Source organism: Podarcis erhardii (assembly GCF_964252035.2).
Source record: "Podarcis erhardii genome assembly, chromosome: 7".
In the NCBI taxonomy this organism is placed as follows: domain Eukaryota; kingdom Metazoa; phylum Chordata; class Lepidosauria; order Squamata; family Lacertidae; genus Podarcis; species Podarcis erhardii.
Window position 1 is genome coordinate 18451094 of NC_138511.1, and position 20069 is coordinate 18471162.

Here is a 20069-nt window from a genome sequence, read left to right on the forward strand (position 1 = left end):
TGCAAAGCAGTAAATGGAGGAGCTAGGGCTTATGATACCTGATTTTCAGCTACGGCTAGGAAAAAAGATGCATAAAGCAAAGGGAACTGGAGGTGTCATGCAAAGCTCCAAACTATCGGCAGGAAACTATGGAAATGTATAACACCATTTAATGCCTTTAAAAAGTGAGGGTTTTGGGGGGGTCTTATCCTAAAGGGTCTTACATTGTATATAATAAAACACACACACCAGTCACCCATAGTATGTCATTTACAAATAAAAGTCATTAAGCTTCCTAATGTAATTTGAGTTATGGGTTAAGATTAAATTATCACTTTTAAAAGATGTATATGGGAAAGCAAGCAGGTTTGAGAACTGTGTACGGCAGCCATTTAAACAAAGAAGATGTCACTTGCCGTTCCTTCTGTACATCTCTAGGGGATCAGACCATATCAGACTAAGAACTGGGTCAGGAGCAACAGCAGCTTGCAAATAGCTTCTTGTCCTGTGCTCAATCTCCCCCATCCCCTGCCTTTCCTGCTGAAATGCTTTCCCATTTGATTCACCCTTAATGTACCTGCATTTTTTCTTACTATCCATCACCTTATCCTCTCCTAAAATTCTGGCCCTTGGAACAAGGCAATGCAAGTTCTGCAGCAAAGATAATGTTTGCTTGAGTTGCCCCTCCCAGTCACCTATCAACTGCAAGTCCCTGCTTTGCATTAGCTGGGTACCACCAGACTTTGCAGAAAGGCAATGAATAAATAGTAAATAAAATATTTCATGGGGGTTTGGGCACATATATAATAGTGGTCCTCAAGTATACTGAGGTGGAACTTTCCCCCCCTCTTGCTGCAGAGGGAAGAACTAGAAATTGCAGGGAAGTAGATTTTGTCCTGTCCTAAAGCAAGGGTGGGGAATCTGTGGCCCTCCAGCTTTAGTTGGATTTACAGCTCCCATCATCCCTGACCATCAGCCATACTGGCTGGGACTGATGGGAGTTAGCATCCAATAACATCTGAGGGCCACAGATTATCCCCACCCCTGCCCTGAGACGTTTATACAATCAAGCAGCCAAATGAGGACAAAGCAGAACATATGGTGTGTTTTTAAAATTGCATTAAGCCTGTAATTCCTTCAAAAGCCATCTCGGTCAGATACAAAGGGTAAACAGATGCCTTAATTGCAGGTCTCCCACCTCACATGAGGATAGAATGTCTTTGGATATTTCTCTGCGCTTCACACACCATGCTAATTAATGTAACTCTAACGGAAGGATCCCAGAGTGATGTTTCCGTCTCCCCCCCTCCCCCGCTTCAGCCTGAGCTGACGCACTCAGTTTTTCTTAAATAATTAATCATCATTACTGCCTGCTGCTTGCTGGGTACGTGTTAGTGATCATCTCAGATCCCAGCATATTTACACCCTCCCAGTTCCTGTCTGCAGCTTGCTTTTGCTCTTTTCACAGGCTTTCATGTTAAGGTCTTCATTAACTGACAGGTTGTAGATTTCTGTGCCATCGTGCTTTGATGTCCTTTAAGTACTGAAGCACAGATTGGAAAGCACAGGCCTGTTTGTTGCTGCACCTTATTGGACAGAAATACAATATAAGGAGAAGTAAAGGAAACAGTAACAACACCTGGGCAGCCAGATCCTCTGGGGTTGGCCTTGCATAAAGAATCTGGAGGAGGAGGATTTTCTACTGTCCAGCTAGGTAACCACTGCCCCACTACTGATATTCCTTAAGCGAGAAATCCAGTTCCTAGCTCCTCTCATTATACAGCTATGACCTACTTGTTGATTTCCTCTCTGTGACCTCAAAGTGTGGAACTCTTCTCCAATAATAATATTAATAATAATAATTTACCACTCTGGGCGGCTTCCAACAAAATATTAAAATACAGAAATCCATCAAACATTAAAAGCTTCCCTAAACAGGGCTGCCATCAGATGTCTTCTGAAAGTCTGGTAGTTGTTGTTCTCTTTGACATCTGGTGGGAAGGCGTTCCACAGGGCGGTTGCCACTACCAAGAAGGCCCTCCGCCTGGTTCCCTGTAACTTGGCTTCTCAGTGAGAGAACCGCCAGAAGGCCCTCGGCGCTGGACCTCAGTGTCCGGGTAGAATGATGCAACAGCCGCCTCATACAGAGTCAGTACTGTCAACACTGACTGGCAGTGGCTCTCCAGGATTTCAAAATGGGAATATTTTCCATCCCTAGCCAAAGCTGCAGGGATTAAAGCCGCATGCAGAGCATATGCTCCAGCGCTGAGCTGCAGCCCCCTGCACTTGAGGCAGATGTGCACTATAGCCCAAAATATCTGGAGGGCACCAGAATAAAACATAAAAGGAGCCTTGCTGCTGCATCAGGCCACTGGCCCTTGCCCAGCCAGTCCAACATCCTGTTCTCACTGTAGCCAACCAGGTGCCTGCCAGAAGGCGATGAACAGGACCAGAGCACAACAGCACTCCATTCAGTGCTTTACTGCTCCTATTCCCACCCCGAGACGTTCTAAGCCCCGCCTCCCGACGACGACCCCGCCCCAGCCTACTTTCACGCCTCCTTCTCCTTGTAGCTCCTCCCTTCCCCGACCCCCTTCCCCTTCGGCCACGCCCCGTCCTCCGGGCCACGCCCCTCCCCGAAACAATAGCCGCCTTCTCCTTCCCCAGCCGCAAGCTCCGCGTTGGCCACGCCCCCTTTTACTTCAGCTTGCCGTTGGAGGCGGCTGCCTGAGGCGACGCGGCTTGCCGCCTCTCAGCGGCCTCGGGCGCTGGGACGCGGCGAGCAGCGGCGACGGCGGCGGCGGGTCCCTCCCACCCGGAGTCGCCCAGGCGCCTCCTCCGCTCCCTCCCTCGGTCGCCGCCGCTGTGAGTCACGACGACGGAGGGAGGAGGAGGAGGAGGAAGAAGAAGAGCAGAAGCAGCGGCGGCCGCTTATACACACACACACACACACACCGTTCGGCGCTTCTCTCCCCTCAGGCGCAGAAGGAGGCTCAGTCGCTCCAAGTGCTGAGAGGACGAGGGCACGATCCTGCCTCTGCTTCCCTCCTTGTCTACGCGGGAGGGCCACTCGAGGGCTCCTCCCAGACCCAGTAACAACAACAACATCATTATTATTACTAGTGCTGCTAATAACTGCCGCCGCCGCCACTTCAGGTAAGCGCTTTACGCCTCGCCTGGCAACAAAAGGCGCCGCGCGGTGAGTAGGCGACTGCTTGCTTGCTTGCTTGCTTGCTTTTTCTCTCTCTCCCCCTCAGTCCGCTTGGCTGCTCGCGCACGCGCGCTCGTCCGTCAGCCTGTTTGCGCGCGCCTGGTTGCTCGTTCGAATGTCCGTCCAGCCGGCCGTTGCTCGCGCGCCCGCGCCTCTCCCCCGACTCTCGGAAACGTCACTCCCCTTCAGCGTTCCATCTCCCCCCTCCCCCACTGCTTGCTCCCGCGCCCTCCGCCTCTTCTCTCCCACCCACCCCCATTTATCCAACCATCCTTCCCCCCTCCCCAAAAAACCCCCTCATTTCCTCTAAGCAGCACCACCCACCGTCATGGAGTCACTCTTGCTCGCTTGCTCTCTCTTCCCTCACATATATACATACACACAGCGCTAGAAGCATCGCTGAGTACTTTTAAAAGGTGGGGTTCACACAGGCCCGTGAAACGAAATTATCGTATGGTAATTTGTGTGCAACGTATAAATTTAGGGGTTAGTTTCAGAGGCGGTGCGGTCCTGCTTCTGGGCATCTGGTTGACTGTTGCGTGGACAGGATGCTGAGCTAGGTGGGTCTGATCCAGCAGCAAGCTCTTCTCAGGTCAGATCCATGGTATACATTGAGAGCATATTCAGCACACACTTCCTCCATAGAATCCTATTAACTGTGGTTTCTGCCCCTCCAATACCTTTTTCAGCATCCATAACAAACTGCAGTTCCCAGGATTTGGGGGTGGGAGAGTACAGTAATATGCTTTAAATATGCACTGAACATGCCTTAAATGTATACTGTGAATCTGCCCTTGAGGTTTTTCGGCTCTTGCTGCCAGGGCTTACTCTGAGCTCTGGAATGGTAAGGATGGATGGCTCAGCCTCTGTAAATCCATCCCATATCATATATATATATTTTGTAGATTAAAACAAAACATGAAAAATTCACATTTAGATTGTATACATTCATCCCCTAAGAGACGTTTTTGCATGCTTTCATTTCCCCTAAGTATGCCTTTTCTGTGAAATGTACTTAGGCCTTTTCTTAATAAAAAAAGGTATAAACTGCATTGCCAAATTCATACACTGGCTGATCCACATATAACACTGGGACCAGCAAATTAGGTTGGTTGATTTCAAAATGTGGATCAATTTCTTTTCCATTCCTATAGGATGCCAGCAGGGTTTTAGGGGCTGCTCTACACATTCAAATTAAAACAAACCTTTTACAACAATGTGACTTTCACACATGAGCACATTCATCTCTAACACCGCTTCTCCTTCCCATCTTCATCTACCTTTTTCATATACGTACTTATAAGTCCCTGCCACCAGTCAATGCCATCTATACCCAGTCCAGTGACCACAGATCAACACAATGTTTGCCACAAATAGAAAGCAATGAAGGATAACTGCGGCCTTGTCGTGAGTGAGCATTGAAGCGTGCTCAACAACTTTGTAAGCAAAGAAAATTTTAAAATGTTAAGTTTAATACTGGGGTGGAGGGGAAGGGGAAGTGATCTGGGAGTTTGGGCTCCCTGGGCCACCTGTTAACAATGACTCTGGACAACACAGGATGCACCAATCTTACACCTTCACAGCCTGCTTCTCTTCTCTTCTCTTCCTAAATTGTGTTCTCCAAAATTTCTGCAGAGTGGGTTGCTGATAAACAAATGTTACCTGTTCTATCTTTAGGAGAAGTACTTCAGGTACATGTGCAAAGGAGAGGGTTCTTCTCTGTGGTCATTGAATGGTTTTATTTGACTTAGTGTTGTTGGTTTGTGTAGTAGTGTGTCAGTAACTTTTATGTTTCTTTGTGTACCATCCTAAAATCCATTTTTTTGGGGTGAAGGACAGTTTGTACATTTCAAAAATAAAATTAAGGCAAAAATAAGTGTTTCTTCACATAGCACATAGTTAAATTAAGGAATTAGCTTTGAAAGGGTGTAGTGATAACTACCAACTTGGACAGCTTTTAAAAGGGGATTAGACAAATTCATGGAGGATAAGGCCATCAGTGATTACTCCCTGTGATGACTATCTACCCTGGTATATAAGAGGCAGCATGCCTTGAAAAACCTGCTGCTGGGGAACATGAGCCAGAGAAAGCTATTGTTCTCATGTGCTGCTTGTGGGCTTCCCAGAAGCATCTGGTTGGCCACTGTAAAAACATAATGCTGGACTAGATGGGCCACTGGTCTCATCCAGCAGGGCTCTTCTTATGTTCTGATGGGGCTTTTCTGTGGTGGCACCCCTTACTTTGAATGTCCTCCCTGAGGTGGTTCAGCTTGATAACAACACTGCAGTCTTTTCAGTGGCAGGTCAATAAACTCTTTATTTGCTGGAGCAGTTTTCAATGGTTATATCTGCTTTATTGTTTTATAATTTGCTGCCTCTTAATTTTATTACTGGATGTAGTTATATTTATATTGTATTATACTGACCTGGTTTGTGCTTAATGCTAAGGTAAACGGTAGTTTAGCCTTAGGTAGTGTGGCAGCGGTGGCAGCAGGACCTGGATAGGAGTGAAGCAGCCCCAGTTTTTGCTCAGTGTACCTGCACACTTGCTTTTTCATGTTTACCCATGGTTTGACTTGGCATTATGTGCAGATGAGGCAACTGGATTATTGTAAACCATCCTGGAATACATCAGGAGAAAGAGTGTTTTAGATGTTTTTTAAAATGAAATATTATTTTGGAGGGGGGTTGATGATGGTGAAATGGGTGTGTGTGGGAACCTTACTCAACTGGTTCAACCTGTTGTTTCCAATGAGCTCTGCCACTACTTACTCCAAATCAACTAGTTTAATTTTTTTAAAAAGCTAAAGCAAAAAAGTAATAACCTTAATTCACCCACCCAAAAATCATTTGTTCAAAATCTTTTTATTTCCTTCTCTTTGGGTGTTTTCTTCTTGTATGCTTCCTGTAGGGATTCCTTCAGGACTGTCACACCTAATGTTTCCTCTCCATCTCCTAAACCTTTGTCTTACACACATGCAGAAAATCATCCCATGCTTTCCGAATCCTGTCCAATTTTTTGTGCTGCATTCTTTTAAGCATGCAGGGGGAGAAACCCAGCTGTAGTTCTCTCTTTATTCCCCTTCTTGCTCTTACAGCAGCATCATAAACAGCTTCACCTAAAAGTCATTTGGAGGGATATGGCTGCCACATTTCTACATGACTTTCTGTGGTCAGAGCTTTCAAGGAGCTGGTGGTTTGTAAACAATTTTTTTTTTTTTGCAAAACTGTCACATATTCGTCATAACTGGTAAACTAAATGACCCCTGTTTAGAGCCAGAATAGCAGTATTTCCTAATCCCTTGCAAATTGCTCCAGTCCCACACCTGCTTGAACTTGCTGGCAGCACTGCTAGGCCCTTCCTCCTCCTCTTTTTTCATAAAGTTTTTTATTTCATTTTGAAATGTATAAAAAATAAAATAAAAATAACTATAAGCAAATACAGAGATGATGAGAGCCAGTGTGGTGTAGTGGTTAAGAGCGGCAGACTCGGAATCTGGTGAACCGGGTTCGCGTCTCCGCTCGTCCACATGCAGCTGCTGGGTGACCTTGGGCCAGTCACACTTCTTTGAAGTCTCTCAGCCCCACTCACCTCACAGAGTGTTTGTTGTGGGGGAGGAAGGGAAAGGAGAATGTTAGCCGCTTTGAGACTCCTTCGGGTAGTGATAAAGCGGGATATCAAATCCAAAACTCTTCTTCTCTCTTCTTCTACAGTGGTATCTCGGGTTACAGATGCTTCAGATTATAGACGCTTCAGGTTACAGACTCCGCTAACCCAGAAATAGTACCTCGGGTTAAGAACTTTGCTTCAGGAAGAGAACAGAAATCGTGCGGCGGCGGCAGCAGCGGGAGGCCCTGTTAACTAAAATGGTACCTCAGGTTAAGAACAGTTTCAGGTTAAGAACGAACCTCCAGAACAAATTAAGTTCTTAACCCGAGGTACCACTTTACTAGACACAGAAAACAGAAAAACAAGACAAATAACTATGTAAAATAAGTGTATTTGTGCATGGATTGAGTAACAATGTCCAATTCCAAAAGAGGCTAGGGTTCTCTTCTGATAAATAGTTGGGGTCAAAGAGTGTCCAGACCAATATGAAATTATTATATATTTGTGCACCAGAATGAAAAAAAATGGTATCTTGGCTCATTTGGAACTCCTGATTGTCACAACTAAACCCTATGGCACAAGCCACATGAGACCAGCTAAAGCGCAGGTCTTGCTAGTTTGAGGGTTCAAGACTGGGCAAGGAAATAGCTTGCATCCCAGTGGAAGAATCCTTTTGGGGAGGACCCACAGGTAGAGTACAGTACCTGTTTTGGAAAGGTCTATGGTTAAGTCCCCTGCATCTCCAGTTAAAAGAATAAAATAGCTGGGAACATGAAATAAATTTCCATGCCTGAGACACTGCCCATCAGGCTAGGTGGACAGATAGAGGAATCTGCCTTAAATCAGGTCAGACTGTGTCTATCTGGCAGCCTCCTTCCACACCCATTTCTAGTCTTTCCTCCGGCAGTTGGCTCTAGACTACCAGTTGCCGCTTTGTATGTTGCATTTTCAGATGTACATTTAAAACAGGTGAAACACTTAAAGTGAGAACTTGGCAAAGAAGTTAACACCATTGCTTCACAGCCGGCTGTGACAAGCAGCAGATATTTGCTGTATGTTCACTTTATGTTAAATCCAGACAGTCCTTTGCCTAATGTGCAAAGTTACCCACCTTTTCCTTTCTTTTTTTTTTTAACTTGTGAATGCTACTGTCTTGTGTTTAATGTTTCAGATGTCTAATATGAGGTCCTACTACTTCCCCTTTTGTACTGTCTGAAGCAGTTTTTAATTCAGAGATGGGGAGACTGTGGCTCTCCATATGTTATTGTCTCCATTTCCCACCAGCCACAATTAGCAAGGCCAAAGGCCAGGGATGTTTTAATCCAACAACAGCTGCAGGCGCACATATTATCCATACCTGCTTTAATTGCTGACCACACCTCTCTTCATATTGTCTACATCTTCTTTCAGGATTTCTCTCCCTGCCCCCTGCCCCACTTCAGAACCATTTTGTTAGGTCTGAGATTGCACAACCCTATCTCTTAACTCGCTTTAGGATACATTCTCAATGTCACTTAAACTCAGTGCCCTTAAGCCTTCCTTTGTAATTTTAATCAATACTGTATTAGTTTAAAAAACGATGTAGGTGATCTATGGGATTTTTTTCATATATATATATATGCGCGCTCTATTCTGGCTGGCTCCTCACATGCAAATGCTGTGCATGAGCAGGGGACAAATGTACAAAACTACTCTCCTCCCATGTTGCTATGCCCATCACCCTCCAAAAGTTGGAAGTCTGAAGTGGGGGGTGTTCCCTGCCTCAAACCCTGGAGAGCCACAGCCGGTTAGCAGAACCTTCTGAGCCAGGTGGACCAATGGTGTGACTTGGCATAAGGCAGCAATGGGCACAGAGACGTGGTGTGGGAGCGGGGGAGGCTAGAGCTTAGCATGTTCAGCCTGCTCACATGTAGCTTTTGCATGTGAGCAGCATGCCTGAATGGGGCTGAAGTCTATGGGCAAAGTAGGAGTTCTAATCCTAGTTAACTTGGGTATTGAACCAATAAGTTCTTCAAGGAGTGTTTTGCATATAATGTGAATATGCGAAGCCCCTTCTCATGCTGCCCCTACCCTTGCTACATTCACAGTGACATTTTCTGCACAAACGTACTTCATAAAAGTAAGCAAGAACTTGTATTTCTGTATCAATGATATTTTCCCCCAGGATTATTTTTAAACATACCCTTTCATTAATGTCAAGAGCTGAGAGAAATATTGAATCTGTCTGCATACACAGGGTTGTATCCAACTAACTCCCACTCAGAGTAGACTTAACTTAAGGAACCTAAGTTAGCAACAATCATTAACTTAATGGAGTCTACTCTGAGTAGCATTGGCCCACACTGGATACAACCTAAACTGGATATACACCTTTGGCGTTTCAGAATGTGTTTATGTTCTGAATTAGGTTATTGGACAGTGGTCTAAAACAAATGCACTGTGTATCATCTCTATTTTGGGTCTAAGATTAATCTATCTTTTGTCTGCTTTTTAAATACGAGAAGTTAAACTCAAGGGTGCTGCTTGAGAATTTCAACCTTAAGAATTGGAATGCATGAGCTAACGTGGTCTACTTGCACAATCAGAATTTGCCTGCAGTTGTGTGTGCATCAGGTATTATAGTACTATTTCTTTTTTCTGTAGTTTTTCTTCTCTTTGTAAAAGGATGTTTCTTTCACTCAGGAACTTAAGTTTAATTAACATGCAAGTTTATTAGATCATTTATTCTCAAATGGTTGGCTAATACTAAGCCATTGATTGCAGAAAACTTGTTTGCAATGCTGCCTGCATTTTGGGGCAAGGTAAAAAGAAGAGTACACACATGATTTGGGTTGGGAGAAGAGACTTCAGAATTTGGAACTGACAGGTGGAGCTGCAAGGCAAAAATGCAGTTTCTGGGTTTGGGAATTGTGGCTCAGGAGGCCTGGACATTAAAAGCCCACTGAGATGTGCATTGAGATTTCAGCTACCTCAAGTTGTAGAATAACATGGATTTATAAACAGTTGTGCTGTTAGAAACATTGTACATGGTAGCTTGTGGCTGACATCCTTGTCCAGAACAGCATGATTGTTGCACTTTTAAGCATAACTGGTGCTGTCAACAATGGAAGACTTATAAGTGAGTTTATATAGAGAAGGCATTGTTCAGCAGAGTACAGTCTTAACTTGTCTTGTGCCATTAGCTGTAACATATGGTAGAGAGATCAACAGTTAAAACACAAACCTCTTTCATTTCATAGAGCACATTTTCCTTCAGTGCATAAGATGCTTAAACCATATTCTTTTTGTCAGTAAAATTCTTAAAGAGTAGCTAAAGTATAAAATTCTGGTTGAACACTGAAAAAGGTCCTGTCTTAATTGTATACAATAAGTCTCCAGAAATCCTCAAACTATAATTACCAATGAACAATGAAGTTTTGGTAACTAAGCTGTTCACGTGGGTTAATCGTGGGGTACATTGTATAATCTCTGTTCATTTAGTGTGCAAGATAAATGTTCTCTAGAACAGACACTTCTGAATAAGACTAGTGTGATAAGTATTTAACATAATTAATGTTAATCCTGCATAATTCAAGTTTGTACAATGATTACTTGCAGGCTACTCCATAGAGCTTAGTAGTAACTCATATGACTCTTCAGCCTTATATCAATTTCACTTTCCCTTTTTGCAAAATACTAAGGCAGTAGATTAACACTGATCAAGTCTTTCTATTGGAAGATGTAAGAAGCATATATTTAATGCCCATGCTAACAAGTTATCTGTTACCTTTGGTATATTGGTTCTGCTTCATAGCATATTTATATATTTAACTTTGTCTAGAAAGGAAGGAAACTTCACCCTGCTGAGGACATTTCCTTCTTTGCTTTTTTTCCTTTTAACTGTTAGTGTAATGACCTAGTGCCATAAAACTTAAACACAGACAACTGCAGGTGGGAAATATTTTGATATATTAGTCTGCAGTTTAAGGTGGAAACTTCTGAGTTTGTGGAGAGCAAAGGAGATTGAGGTGACATCGACTTCCTGACCACCCCTGAAACAACAATGTGTAGCTTGTGCTAATTAGTTTAATGACCCTCCAGTGTGAAATTAAAAGTGTCTTGTGCTTCCTGTTGATTCCTCCCCCCCCAATAGTATCACGATACTGCAGTCAGTGATTTTTGTGGGGTACAGAGTGGTTAGTTTGGAAGGCTACCAAGTACGTAAAACTTGGGTGCCTACAAAATAGAAATATATTTTCTACCTGTGGTCTGAACAAGAGTTTTAAGAAAGACAGAGGAATAAGTTGACAAACATTAAAATTATCAACTTATGTTGATAATTAGGAAAATACAAAATCGCTTACAAATTATCAGATGCACTGTTGCCGTGTTTTATTTATACCAAATGATAACCTGCCACAGGTTTTATGCCTTTCTTAGTAACCAGAAACACAATTTCAAGAGCTATCTACTGATTTATTTTTTTAGTGGCTTTGCACTGATTAATAATTTGCCATATGTTGTAAGCAACCAAAGCATTTCCCAGTTGTTTCATTTTCTTGCTGACAACACAGAAACTGTTGACATATTTGTGGCATATGTTTTCCAAGCTGTCATAATGAAATAGTGTTTCCGAAAACCTTTGACATGCCCAGAAATAATGATCAATGCATGAAATGTCATGTGAGACATGATGAAGATAAATAATTACAAATTAAGTGTTACATTAGAAAATGCTTTATTGCCTTTACCTATACAGTATTATAAACAAAATCAAAATGAGTTACACAACTTCGCTGGATGTTTATAACATAGGGCTGCCATATGTTTTATGCTCTTTCTTGACATTTTTGTAAAAAGAAGCTCAACAATGGGGTTTGTCTTAAAAAACTCAACAATTATGGGGGTTTCCTTTAAAAAGCTCAAAAACATTTAGGGGGTCCTGGTTGTTACTTTTTGAAATATGGCAACCCAGTGCTTTAAGTACAAAAATTCACAAAATGTTTAGGGGTATGCGTACACCCAGGAAAAAAAGCACTATTAGGGTTAGGGTTATGACATGTCACAAAGCTTATAGTATGTCCTTTTTTAGTTCTGCTAAAATTTGCCTATTTATCTGTAAAGTATTATTGCACTCTGCTGCATATCCAAGGATCCAGCTCCTTTCAGACATTACTCAATCTGCATAGAGAGACACAGATAAATGTGAGTAAGCTTATGGGCTAGTAAATGTTAGTTTTTGTTTATAAGACTTACTAAATAGCTCTATACATTTTTGAATTTTTTTATTGATTCACTTTTTTAGTCTGACGCTCCCCATAGATTTACATTCCTTGGGGATGGATCAACTCAAGCAAGCTTTTCAGCCCTAGTTTTCTGTATAACCAACACAATTTTGGGTTTATGAATCTTTAACATCAACCCTCCATGCTACATGGCAAGCTGCTTTTGAAAATGAAGTGGGGTTTAAAATAAAGGAACAGTTGACTATCCACAAAACTGATAACAGTTTCTTTTTTGTTTTGTTTTTTGTTACCAATTATATAAAGCTTCTGGGGAGATTGCAGGTCTTCAAATAACAGGCATAGCAATGTGTTAACTATATAAAGATGGGCCTCATGGCTAAGGATAACTTGGTTTACAAATACAGTATTGTATTCTGTCCCATTTTTGTTGTTTTTCTGAAAGATGGAATAGGCTTCTCTTTAAGGAGGTGTAGTTGTCCATAATTTGTAACAAGATACCCCCTCCCGCATTACCAAAAATGTTCGGCTGTCATCCAGCCATGGAGAGACCTAAATATTACACAACTGTTTGACATGCCATTCTAGGGTATGGTGCAACAAGGCCTAGGCCAGCTTTTCCTGACCTGTTGCCCTCCAGATGTTTTGGATTACAACTCCCATCAGCTGCACCCAGTGGGAGTTGTAGTCCAAAAACATCTGTGAGAGCATCAGGTTGATGAGGTTGTTTAAAACACACTTCTGCTTTATGTATCCAAATACTGCAGTTGCCTGAAGGCAGAATGAAGTTGTAGCTTTTCTCTAGAATGAACACTGACTTTAATAAGGCTAGATATGTTGGCTGGCTGGCTGGCTGGCTGGCTGGCTGGCTTGAAGTACAACAGAAGCTGTCTTTCTCTGCTGACAAGGTGATATTTGCCAAAAATGCAATAGGTTGCTTATGTCTTAAGGACAGAAGAGAGTAACAAGTTCAACAATAATTCACAGTTAACTTGACTCCATGTGGTCAGGCAACATTACCTAGGGGAGTTCTTGAATTTGACTTCATTAATGCTCTCAATGTGTTTTGAAATCTGTTCGTGAAAGAAGCTATAGAAATTCAAAGATCATGACCAGGGAAGGAACATTTTCCCCCAATTTGGGTTTAGAAATTAATATATAGGTGACTGCAGCTAATAATAATAATAATAATAATAATAATAATAATTTATTATTTGTACCCCGCCCATCTGGCTGGGTTTCCCCAGCCACTCTGGGCGGCTTCCATAAAAACCAAAAATACACTAAAATATCACAGATTAAAAACTTCCCTGAACAGGGCTGCCTTAAGATGTCTTCTGAATGTCAGGTAGTTATTTATCGCTTTGACATCTGATGGGAGTGCATTCCACAGGGCAGGCGCCACGTGGCGACCGAGAAGGCCCTCTGCCTGGTTCCCTGTAGCTTTGCTTCTCGCAATGAAGGAACCGCCAGAAGGCCCTCGGCGCTGGACCTCAGCGTCCGGGCAGAACGATAGGGGTGGAGACGCATTATTATTATTATTATTATTATTATTATTATTATTATTATTATTATTCTCATGGGAAGGACTGTAAAAGCTTTGTCTTAAAGTTGTACATTATTAGCCACTTGGATGGAAACTACCATTGGAGAATTCAGTTTGAAGTCAAATGTAGCTGAAATTGTATACCAAGGGGCCTGAGCGTCCCTTAGAAGCTTGGTGTGTTCCAAAAAACCTAAAAAATACAAGACATCAAGTATTCTCGATCTTGCTGTTCAATTATAAATGGATAAGTGTTATGAATTCTATGTTGCTGACATCCCTTTGGAGAAGTGAATTAATGCAATCTCCAGCTGCCTGCGGTTGAAGGCCATGAATCACATTGAGTGAGTACAAAATAATCAGAAGTGTGGAATGGGTTTTTGGATTTCAGTTATTTGGTGTTTGTTGGAAGATCTCATTGTAAATAAACAAGTCTTGAAGATGCCACATCCTTTTGCCTGTTGGGATCATATTGTAACCATTAAAAGTGTCCTGCATAGCTGCAGAGATTAAACTGGAGAATAGCAGTGTCCATTTAAGGGAACAGCTTAGTGCCAGTTTTTAAACTCAGGCTTTTGTGGAGTAGAAAGGGTTCTCTGAATGTAGAAAGGTTGGAAATCCTCTACTCTAGAATAACATTTGTTTATTCCATAAAACATCCAGTTCCATTGGATGTTATCCATCTCAACTTCTTTGTCTCCTTGCTAGTGAGAGAGCTGGATAGAATGTGAGGATCGACTTTTAGATGCAGAACACTGTTTAAGTTTTATGTTAAGCATTTAATGTGCTTCTTTTTCTGTATAGTCAGTTTATTACTTGACAGTTAATTATGCATTGGTCACTTTAAAATACCAGAGGCAGAACAGGCTATGGTCTCTGACTTGGTGAAGTTATGCACTCTTAGTCAGGTTTACTTTGACCAGGGCTTGTGTCAAAAGTCTAAATCACTTTACTTGCTCCCATGAGTGTCAGCTCAGCAGCCCTTGTGTAGAACCTGTGAGAATTGGTTGTGTGTATATGGTGCTCCTCTGCTGAAAATGATGATTTGGAAGAAGATTACTGTGGCTTCCTTTATGATAATAATGGTAGATATGGTAGTCCCCTAGCATACTTTTGATTGTATACATGACTGCAAGTAATGGCAGGTTCCACAAAAGGGTAACGGGCTGGCATTTAATCCATGGCTGAGATACCTGTGGAATTTGGCCGTGCCCCCTGAAACCACTGTGGCTCTCCATAAACTGCATAATGAGCAATACTATGCAGGCCTTGGTGGTGATGGGTCAGCTGTCGTACAGCTGTCTTGCTAAGCATTGCTTGCTTTTGGGACCTTAGTCATCTCCACACATACACACCCCACGTCTCCCCCAAAATATCCTGTTACAGAGTATTTGGGGATCCTATTTCTTGAAAGTCCATGTGTAGTTGAACATTTCAGATTTTTAGTTGAAATGAGAATCCTTATACATGGCCGTGTAGTCCTTGGATTCAAGGTCATCAGATACTGCACTTAGCTCTGTCACTGACTTTCTTTGTGGCTTTGAATGCATTCATTGGAACTCTGGGCTTCACGTTGCTCACTTGTAATACAGGCAACTCCCTGGTTGCGTGGGGGCTGCGTTCCAGGCATTCACACGTGTTGGCAGAGCACACATAAGCCTGCCCCGTTATGCCCCCTTCCGGGTACAAAATTACCCACGTGTCAGCGGTCGTGCATCGATTGAACATGTGCAAAATGGTTGCCACCTGTATATATTTATGTTGGGTGCAAGAACATGTAGGCAGTGAGTTAGATCCAGACTTAAGTGGATCACCCTTTAGTCACATTTAAAACAATGAAACTTAAGTGTGATTAATGTAACCCAGATCCAACCCACTGTATATGAAGAAACAGGAAACTGTGTCCAGCATTATTACAATCTCTGGGTTGACTTGTGTAAAGTGAAGAGGGGAGGTTGCTCATATTTTACTGTTTTCATAGGTGTCCTTAGTCAGAAGTGTTGGAATCTGCCTTTTAATGTTTATGTATGAGTTGCTTTAATTGGTGGATTGTTGTTGTGATACATTTAGGTTAGATCTCAGCTTGCAATTTATATCTGAGATCCTTTCCTGATACTTCCTGGTATCAAGGAGATATTTACTTTTTTCATAGAGTCTGTGGATTGTTTTGGACTACAACTCCTATCAGCCCCAGCTAGGACAGTTGTGCTTTTGGGAGCTGATGAGAGTTGTAGTCCAAAACATCTGGAGGGCTTTAATTTAGAGAAGGGTGCTTTGGTGTATCTATACTTGTGTTCACAGCAATGCTTTGAGAACATCCTGCTGCAGTAGTGAGAAATAATAACAAAGTATTGTCTGTTAATAAAATGGATACAGCTGGAATGGATGTTTTCTGTAGTTCTAGCCTGTTCCTTTTCTCAATAATTCTGAAGCTCGTTTGCTGAGGGTGTGAAGCGGGTGTTTCATTTTTGTAGACATCAAAAGATCACTTGGTTCCTGTAAATGACCCTTTTGTCAGAGATGTCCTAGGGCTCTGTTACAGATTTAGAAAGCAAAGATAGCAGGAAGTAATTAGTGAAAAAAAATGTTAAAAGATTTTAAAATAGCTCTTTCTCTCCTTGGGGAATTTTCTCTTTCAGAGACAAGATGATACTTCTGACTTTTCTTTTTAATGTGCTTCTAGCCCTTCCTAGTGTGTTGCAGTGCAGAGGAGGGTTTGCAGGAATCTCAGCTGTAGTGCCCCCTCCTGATGGTGACATTCTGGGGATTAGTTTGGCATCTCTTCCAGATGCTTTGTGGGATAGTAGAAATAAGCTGACACTTGGGATTACCAGACTCTGACCTCTGATTGAAATGTGTGTGTGTGTTCCTTAAATCAACAATTTTTTCAACTGGTGTTCAAGGAACCTTGAGGGTCCTCAGACATTTATTAGGTTCCTCTGTAATCACTAATTGCAGACAAGCTTCCCTGAATGACAGCTTGCCCTCCTGCTACTGATATTTTCTGAAATGCACAGCTATAGGGAAGGGTTGGGTGTGGTTTACAGTGTACACTTTGGTCTCATTGTTGCCCTGCGTGAACTAATAGGCTTGGGCAGAGACTTATGTGAACTGCCCCCTTGTAATAGTCTTGTAAATAAGCCCCCACGAGTTAATAGCATGCAAAAAAGAGAAGAAAAGAAAAAGAATCACTAGTCTATTGGGGGCTGGCAGAGGAGGGACTATGAGCTGCATTTCTGTACTGGGTGTGGAAGAGGGGACTTTCCTCCAGCAGCCTGTTTGGTTTCTGTGCTGGTTCCTCTGCCATCCTGTTCACCTGTCTGCATAGAATTTAATGCACTTGCCTGTGTGCAGTTCCTGGTCGTCGTCTATGGTTATGAGGCTAGTTCTTAAATACAAGGGTGCCCTAGGCTGCTATAGAATACACAACGGTTCTGTGGCAGGACGCAGGGGTTTCTAGGCAGGCAAGTCATTGAGGAAAAAGTTTGAAACCAACTGACATCAACCCCAGCCATGGATTTTGAAATCAAATTGTATCATGTAGTTCTATAGTCGATGACTGAATTAAATTTATTGTACTTCTCACCCATGTTAGGTGACTTGCTAAACTTGTATCTGGGTTATACTGCTTCAGGCTACAGATGACAGCTCATTTGATAGAATAGTCATTCCTACAAAAAAGAAAAAGAAACTGAATCCCTACACCTACAAAGCAAGTTTGCTTGGAATAAGCAGTTCTGTCTTAGGATTCTTTCTGATATATCACTTTTCTCTGTGGGGATGTTTGTTTGTTTGTTTGTTTGTTTGTTTGTTTGTTTGTTTGTAACATAACATTCCATCATGTGAGCACCCCCACCCCAACCCAAGCAGTATGAAATTGAGCAATCCAGACACAAGTTTACCACCACCTCTACTGTTCTTACTACTATGTTTTAAATCAATCACATCAACTGTCCCCACAATCCCTGGTCATCTGCATGGTTATGGTCTTGCTATATTAGTATTTTTGGTGCTTTTCAGACAATTATTGTTTCCCAAAGCAGCTTCTATCAACAGTCAGTGACAGGCCCTTCTATAAGGCTTACAAGCTAAAAAAAAAGAAGAAACACAAGGGAAGAGGAGGGAGTGGAAAAGGCAGAGGAGGGAGATCATTCCACCTGCATGTCTATCTTGTGGCACAGAAATTAATTTACCTTCTTTTGATTAAACTCTTGATTTCTAGTGACAGAAGCTTCTTTTTCAGCAACTGAGAAGTTTGATTTTGCTTCTGAACAACAAAGCTTATTGAAATGGGGTACAAATAAATTACAAGGAAGACAACTTATGCTTTTTGTTAGACAACACTTAATTGAGTCCAAAATATTTAGCATACCTTAATCTGTGTTAAGTTGTATATTAAAATCACTGTTTTGTTTCCACAGGGTGGCATTTTGCAGTGTTTCCAAGTTGTGATAACCAAGGCGAGGCGAATAGTCCAGAGAGCTTTTCTCCATCTTAACAGAGCCAGGTAAACTGAACAAGCAGCCTGAACCCAATATTTTGTTTTGAGCTCCAGTATGCATGATGAAAGTAGTGTAGAATCTATGTGACAGCCTCTTGTGAAATGTCACACCTGTCCGTACCCTCAAGGCCTGCTACCAACATTCTTGAGATACTTAGGCTGAGAATATTTTGTTCATAGAAATGGGGCTCTTAAGTCCTGAAATGATCAATATATTTGGTGGTTCCATTCATTAGTTCATGGTATTATTATTTCATGCTGGGGGTGGGGGAAGGACTGAGGAAAGAGTTTAGGCAGTAAACCTTGCAGGGGAAGCAGCCAGGGGCTGCCCTTGAGCCTTCAAATTATACAGCAAGCACAACTTGATTCCAATTTATTGTATATTGGAAGATGCCATGGGCAGCTTGCCTTCACCTATGTAGCTTGGATGTGTCTTAAAGCCAACATGGTAGCATTTGTACAAGTTTCATGTTGTCATTGTGGACAATTTCAGTGGGCTACTTAAAACCACTTAGCTCTACATATCCCAAATAACCATAATCACCCCTGTATCCCACGTTGGTGTCTAAAATAGATGAGTACCACCTTTTTAAGTTCATGCATCAGTTAGGACTGTAGGAGCCTATAGAAGAGTGACTACCCCTTGATTGCTGAATTTCTTCCCTCTGAGGACTCGGCAAAGAGAGTCTTCTAGAGCATCATCAGAAAGTGAGGTAAAATGTATACTGTGAGCAGAACAGAACACCATCTCTTGATAGTGGCCTGGGGATAGTGGCCTGGTTCTCACATCACACTAAGCCAAACCAAGCAGGCTCCCAAAGAGGATATTGTGGCCACTTAGCTCTTCCCCAATTGTTTTGCTCCTGTTGTATACTGAGCTAAGCCATGGTTTGGCTTATGTTTTCAATTGGAACCTGACTATTTAGCTGCCGAGTCCAGAGGAGGATTAGCATGATTAGCATGTGATCTTTTTGCCTAGCTTTGGCTGTTTTGCTGGATGGTAGCAATCATGCCTTGCTTCAATGCCCCTATAGCAGTAAAGGTTTGTCTTTTATCTAAACCAGGGGTTGTCAACCTGGTCCCTACCACCCACTAGTGGGTGTTTCAGGATTCTGGGTGGGTTGTAGGGGGTTCTACGGCACAAGCTGAATCCTCCTTACATTGAGCATTGGTGGGCGGTAAGGAAATTTTACCATCAAGAAAGATGCATTAGTGGGCGGTAGGTATAAAAAGGTTGACTACCCCTGATCTAAACCACAGTGACGTTAACATTCAGGGACTTGTAATTATGTTGTCAAGTTTTCGTCTGATTCATTCATTCATTTTTTTAGTATATTTTGAGGCGCAAGGTTTATACTATCATCCTTATTGGATTGCCGTGTTGGCAGTTCAGAGATAAATGCCATTCAGCCACAGCCTGAACTGAATAATCATAACTGTATATATATATATTTTTGTTTCCTTTCCCTTTTCCCACTTCTAGTCTACTCTTATTTTAATTCCTTCCACCTTAGGAATGAAGTGAAAGGAGGGGACTGTTCACCTTAATGCAGGGGTGGGAAACTGCAGCCTCCAGATGTTACTGTATGCATCTCTAAGTAGCATAGCCAAAGGTCAAGGATTACGTGGGTTGTAGTCCAGCAACACCCGGAGGGCCACAGATACTTCACCCCTGGCTTAAGGTTACCTGCTGAATTGTGCAAAATTTGTCTGAGGGATGGGGCTGGTGTTTCTTGATCCTGGTAAGTGGTGCCACCTGCTGGAAAATGAATCACAAAATGCTCATTTTTTCCCTTTTAAAAAGCTATTTATGTGTTTCACCTGTTGGTGGAAAGAAATGCCTTCCTTTTAATTTCCAGAGTGTCTGACTTGTTCCATAACTCCGCCTATAGTCTGTTGGGATATATCGTGGCTTTAGAACACATTATACCAACATTCCTTCACCTGGCCCTTCCCACCATAGGTTTCCTGACAAGCTAAATTAAGAGGCATTGCAGGACCCT

The 20069-nt window shown here is 42.3% G+C and overlaps 1 protein-coding gene and 1 long non-coding RNA gene across 2 annotated transcripts in view; one reads left to right on the plus strand and one right to left on the minus strand.

The window, feature by feature from the left end:
• The window catches only part of LZIC (leucine zipper and CTNNBIP1 domain containing), a 30881-nt gene extending 12809 nt beyond the window's left edge, over positions 1-18072 (plus strand). The window contains exon 7 of the mRNA XM_081871378.1: positions 17987-18072. Coding sequence (XP_081727504.1) covers positions 17987-18063 — 77 coding nt within the window. The 3' untranslated portion in view covers positions 18064-18072. The remainder of the gene's footprint in view (positions 1-17986) is intronic.
• On the minus strand, positions 1084-18076 carry LOC309347041. Its single transcript, XR_014158779.1, has 2 exons — positions 17985-18076; positions 1084-3142 (listed from the first exon to the last, which is right to left on the minus strand). It is a non-coding gene; the product is annotated as an uncharacterized lncRNA (long non-coding RNA).
• Between the last annotated feature and the right edge of the window lie 1993 nt (positions 18077-20069).